This window comes from Dendrobates tinctorius, unplaced genomic scaffold (genome assembly GCF_039654945.1).
Source record: "Dendrobates tinctorius isolate UK_male_01 unplaced genomic scaffold, ASM3965494v1 ptg000014l, whole genome shotgun sequence".
In the NCBI taxonomy this organism is placed as follows: Eukaryota; Metazoa; Chordata; class Amphibia; order Anura; family Dendrobatidae; genus Dendrobates; species Dendrobates tinctorius.
Genome location: NW_027361682.1, coordinates 28856431 through 28862430, shown reverse-complemented (window position 1 = coordinate 28862430; position 6000 = coordinate 28856431). Strand labels below are relative to the sequence as shown.

Here is a 6000-nt window from a genome sequence, read left to right as displayed (position 1 = left end):
CTCTGCCATGCACCCAAATAGTCATTTACACCCACATATGGGGTATCAGTGTACTCAGGACAAATTGCACAATAACTTTTAGGGAGCTATTACCCTTGGAAAGATAAAAATTGGGGGTGAAAAGATCATTTTTGTGGAAAAAATATGATTTTTTAATCGTACTGCTGTACGTTATAAACTTCTGTGAAGCCCTTGTGGGTTCAAAGTTCTCACCACATATCTAGCTAAGTTCCTTGGGGGGTCTAGTTTCCAAAATGGGGTCACTTGTAGGGGGTTTCCACTGTTTAGGTACATCAGGGACTCTCCAAACACGACATGGCGTCCGATCTGAATTCCAGTCAATTTTGCATTGAAAAAGTCAAATGGCGCTCTTTCCCTGCTGAGGTCTGCCATGCGCCGAAACAGTGGTTCCCCCCCACATATCAGGTATCGGCGTACTCAGGACAAATTGAACAATAACTTTTGCAGTCCAATTTCTCCTGTTACCCTTGGTAAATTAAAAAAAATTGAACCTGAAGTATTTTTTTTAGTGAAAAAAAGTTAAATGTTCATTTTTTTTAAATATTCAAAAAATTCCTGTGATGCACCTAAAGGGTTAATAAACTTCTTGAATGTGGTTTTGAGCACCTTAAGGGGTGCAGTTTTTAGAATGGTGTCACTTTTGTGTATTTTCTATCATATAGACCCCTCAAAGTGGCTTCAAATGTGGTGTGATCCGTGAAAATAAAATGGCGTTGCAAAAATGAGAAATCGCTGGTCAACTTTTAACCCTTATAACTTCCTAACAAAAAAAAATTTTGGATTCAAAATTGTGCTGATGTAAAGTAAACATGTGGGAAATGTTAGTTATCAAGTTTTTTGTGTGCTATATCTCTGTGATTTAAGGGCATAAAAATTCAAAGTTGGAAAATTGCGAAATTTTCAAAATTTTCGCCAAATTTCCATTTTTTTCACAAATAAACGCAAGTTATTTGAATGAAATTTTACCACTAACATGAAGTACAATATGTCACGAGAAAACAATGTCAGAATCACCGGGATCCATGGAAGCGTTTCAGAGTTATTACCTCATAAAGGGACAGTGGTCAGAATTGTAAAAATCGGCCTGGTCATTAACGTGCAAACCACCCTTGGGGCTTAAGGGGTTAATATTGCGTTGATCCAGGGAGCTAGTCTGATTGCCGTATGTGGAGTCGGGAAGGAATTTTTTTCCCCAATGTGAAGCTTACTGTTTGCCACATGGGTTTTTGTTTGCCTTCCTCTGGATCAACATGTCAGGGCAGGTTAGGATAGGATATGGGTTGAACTAGATGGACTTAAAGTCTTCCTTCAACCTTAATAAATATGTTACTATGTTATATGCAGCAATGTCTGTGTTTCCTATGTGATGTATATACAGCAATCTTTGTGTCTTCTATGTAATGTATACCGCAGACCTCCCATGGCTTGAGTTCTATAAATATTATGTCAGCAGTGATCAATTTCCCACTTTCAGGAGATATGTAGTGAAAGATACATGTGTTTGGCACAACTTACGACTTTGCACAGTTCGTTAGAAAACTTATCATCGTAAAGAGTCGTCTGCGCTCCAGACTGACAAACACAAACCTGGAAAAGCAGTTCTGACTAGCAATGCTAATACTACCTACCATCACACATTGCACCAAAGAGAAGCAGCTGCAGCCATCACATTAGGGGTGAGTACATTAATTGTTTAACCAAATATAGCAGGGTAATTTTTAATGTGACATTTTTCTAAGGCCTGCAAATGATGGTATAGATGTCCAAATGGCTCTTGGCAGAAAAAAGGTTCCCCGCTTTAAACAAACACAGACACCAGAGTAAAAGGAACATAATGAGATAACCCTCAATTTTCAAAGGCGAGGACATTGTATGGTACTATTATTAATTGGCACAGTATTGTGGTATTATTTAGGCACAATGTGCTTGGACTTTTGATCATGAGACCAATTCCTGGCATATCGAAGTGATAAGGCTTCTAAAATATTAACACAAAGGATCGACTTCTTATAGTCACAGCACTGTTCTAGTCCAGGGTGTGGTCTAATATTGCATTATTACCTGTTGAATTGGGATGAACTGCAATATCAGATACAGCCTATGGCCAAGAGTGGGGCTGTTTTGACAAGTCCTCTAATGATCAGATCTCTTGAATCACAAAGGGTTAAGTCACCTCCTCTGCATCTCCAATGTTTTTCTATACTCCATAGTTTGGGTAGTTCTCTACTGCAACCATATTTGCTTGGCATGGACAGCCACCTTTTTTTTCATTTTCCTACAAGGGAGTACAAATAAAACCTGGACTTTGGTTGCTACATACTTTCCTCATCTGCCCTATTAAATAGGGGGGGGGGCGCATCATTTTTCTTGCAAGATCCTCATATGCCCCTCTCTCTCTCTGCCCTTTCAGAAATGCTGCCATGTTTTATGATGGCTCCAGATGGAATAAACCCTCATATGTTGTGCATATGTCTTCCTCACTCTGCGGAAATGTCATGGCTTTGGATGTGTAAGTGACTGGTGCATTACCATAGAGGCGCCACTAGGTGGCAATGCTCCCTATTGTACACTGCACATCCCTCCTCTGTCATTTCTTTCTCCCTCCTCCTTATACCAGGTCTGTGGGCTTCAGCAGCAGCAGCATTCCCCTGCTCACCATCCATGGAGCAGCAGGCAAGCTAAGAGCAGTCAAGAAACAAGCAAGTGCAGAAGAAGAAGCAGAGGGCACTTCTCACAAGCTGCCAGACTACAGCCAGGATCCAATAGGAAAACTTTACCAACCCAATGCACTGCCCATCCTGGGGACCAGGGCACATAAACTTTCTCCCCAGCAGGCTATAGGGCATACAGGAGGACTGTGTGCATCAAACTTGACTGATCTGGGGATCAGATTATACCCACAAACCCTGCAAGACCTTAATCTTCTTGTGCACCAATTCCCATCATCAGTTCTGTGTTGTGGAAACAGCTTGAGATTTTGGGGAGTAGCTGGCATCCCCTCAAAGTGCAAGACCCCCTCATTTCCCCCAGTTTATTCACCTTTCCCTCCCTTTCCCTGGGATCCCATACTCAGGATTATAACAGTAGGAATGTCTGGAGCCTTCTTGCAGGTCTGGATATGGATGGCAAGTGTGGGGGTGCTGTGCCCAGCCTGGGCTCAAGGTTGGTACTATAAGGCTGGCTTTGATGCCAGGGCTCATTGAGAGGCTCTTGCATGCTACCTACTTTGCTCTTACCCATGTGTTACACATCATTCTGTTCAGACTATGGAGCAGGTGCACACAGGAGCTCCATGCATGTAATCACTGGTGCAACAGTGTAACCCTTTTCATTCTGGCAAAATATTTAGCAAAATAGAAGTTTTGTATCAATTGGCTTTGTTGCTTATGGTTTGGAAAGTGCATGTACTGTTTGGCTCTGCTGGAAAAATAATGGCCAAGGTGACAAACAAACTCCATCAGTTGCTAAGTCGCATCTCAGTATCCCTCTTGGCAGGTCATTGGTATTCTGAACATACTTCATACAGTATCCAGCGTCTTCTCCTGCAAAAGCCATGAATATGGGGACTACAGATGAAGTTCATAGCCCCAGGGCTGGTGACCAGAGTAATTTCCAGCATAAGTCCACTGGAAACCCTATTTTTAGGTGCAGCTGCGATTAACCCTTAAAAAAAACCTTTTTACCTATTTCATAAACAGAGGGATCCTGGAACCTAACATATGAGGAGATGCTTAGCTGGCTGCTAGTGGTCAATGATGATTTTTATTCCATACCTTGAATTAACATTAATTGTTAATTCTTCAGTTTCTAGGGAAAAAGAAAAACACCGGTGATCATAGGGTTCCCACCACGTCAAAGGGATATAATGAACTCTGCAAACAACTCTTCAAATCTCAGCTTCCAGGACCGGATTAAAACACTATGAAGGTTTTAGGGTTAATTAAGTTACATCAAAATATTGAAATCTTAAAGGGTTTTGTCCAGAATGGACAAAGCCTCATTCAAAAGTCCAAGTATCATGGTCCAAGGACAGACTGCGATGCATGGACTGGCCACGGGTCTCCTGAACAAAACTACACAGTCTCATAGCCGTATACCATGCTGTCAACTTAGGGTCAAGTGGCCCATGGCCAGTAAGTGTATCATGCTCCATGCTCAAGGATTGTGATACGCAGACATCTAAATGAGGCTTTAAGATAGGTGAGAAGTGCCCGATCACTGGGGGTCTGCTGGGACTATTACCCATCATAAAAATGGGGGTGTTATGTCCACCATTTGAAGGGAGTAGTGGTCATGCATGGCCATTGCCACTATGAGACTGACAGCGATAGCCAAGTAAAGCTATATAAACTTTGAATGGGGCAGCACTATTCTCAGAATTGGTGGGGGTATCCTATGGATAGGTGATTAGTGTTAATTCTGGGGAAAAAAAAACTTTAAGTGAAATCACCTTAGACTAAGGTCAAGTATTGTCAGTTTAGGGAGTAATAGTGCCTGACAACCATTATTAGATACTAGGGGGGGCTGAGAATGGCACTGCATAAATGATTTTAGCATGTGAAAGGTTAAAATAATAATGAATGGTATGTAATAGTGGCCTCCTGCTGAGAACTACAGATATTAGCATGTCCAGACAGTTGGAGAGCTACAGGTTGGAGACCGCTGGTATGTGCGGGGTGAACAAGTGGTATATACTGGGTGAACAAGTTTATATATAGCCTTTCAGGAAAAGATCCTTCTAAAAGAAAGCTGGCTGACATAAACAGTGAACAGGCACAAGTCTCCATTCAGAATTTTGGTTGTACTATGTCATCATGGACATCTCATTGACTGGAGAATGACTCTGATCTGTATTATTTTACTAGCAGTCTATTCTTTTGCCGTGTCTGCAGATTTTCTCATTTCTTCTTTGCCCCAAGGGGTGTACAGTCTGTGTTTGTTCTATTTTTATCCAAGAAAAAATGTCTTGTCTGGGGTGATGGAATGTTGGCTGAGGGACGTTGGCTCAGAAATGTTCATGTTCCACCTCACTAGTGTTAATAACATTGGATATAAGTAATTAACAAAGCCACGTCATCTTTAGGTTGGTGGTTTCTCTTTGCCAAACTTATTGACTTGTAAGATTTAGAAAGCCAACATCATCATTATCACCATAGGTAATATTGTTTGGGGCCCTCAAGGTCTCCAACCTTTTCCATATAATGACCAGAATGTCCCATCTTCTGTTTGGGTCATCCTGTCTTCTGATTGTTTATGGTTTCTTTGGTGGTCTCCATAATGTATATCTTACTCTTGTTCATCATTTTTTCTTTTTTCGCTCAATTTTTTTGAACCTCATTAAGTCATTATCTTTGAAAATAAGTGGAGTCTTCTCACGTTTCCAGAATAAGATAACATTTCAAGGGATTCATCAAGCTTAATGTGATCAATGATCTTTTCCATCATGCATGGTCTTCACTAATGGAAAAATTGAAAGCCCTCTATAACTTTCCATCTTTTGCTTTCAAGAACGTTGGCATAACTTATGATAGTCATATTTAGGGGTCTTCATACGATAAGTCTTCTGAATGTCATTATGTATTTGGGAAAGGAAGCCAAAGTCATAAGATTAATCTTGTGAAGTCTTATCTTGGACTACCGCAAGATTGAAAGCAGCCTTCAATCCTTCTCAGACTTCAGATATGGACAATATTAAATACAGAGGTCCATTGATTTGAATGGCCATTTACTTAGAATATTTTCAGTTAGAGAAACCTCTATGAAGTTCCAATGGGGTGGGAACACACATGCCTTCTGAAATTCAGCAAAGATTCAAGATTACAAGGTCTGCAAATTTTCCTATCTATGGTTTTGGATGGATCTTCCCGTTAAATGATTCCTCCACATATAATACATACTTATGGAAGCCCCATTGAGTTAAGAGGGACATCTCATACTAAATGCCCTATTAGTTTATATGGAGGTAACAGAGGTAATCTC

The 6000-nt window shown here is 40.8% G+C and overlaps 1 protein-coding gene across 1 annotated transcript in view; it reads left to right on the top strand.

Annotated features, from left to right (window-relative positions):
- Positions 1-1499: 1499 nt before the first annotated feature.
- Positions 1500-6000, top strand: part of SDK2 (sidekick cell adhesion molecule 2) — a 920082-nt gene continuing 915581 nt past the window's right edge. The window contains exons 1-3 of the mRNA XM_073560296.1: positions 1500-1697; positions 2432-2530; positions 2639-3183. Coding sequence (XP_073416397.1) covers positions 2442-2530; positions 2639-3183 — 634 coding nt within the window. The 5' untranslated portion in view covers positions 1500-1697; positions 2432-2441. The remainder of the gene's footprint in view (positions 1698-2431; positions 2531-2638; positions 3184-6000) is intronic.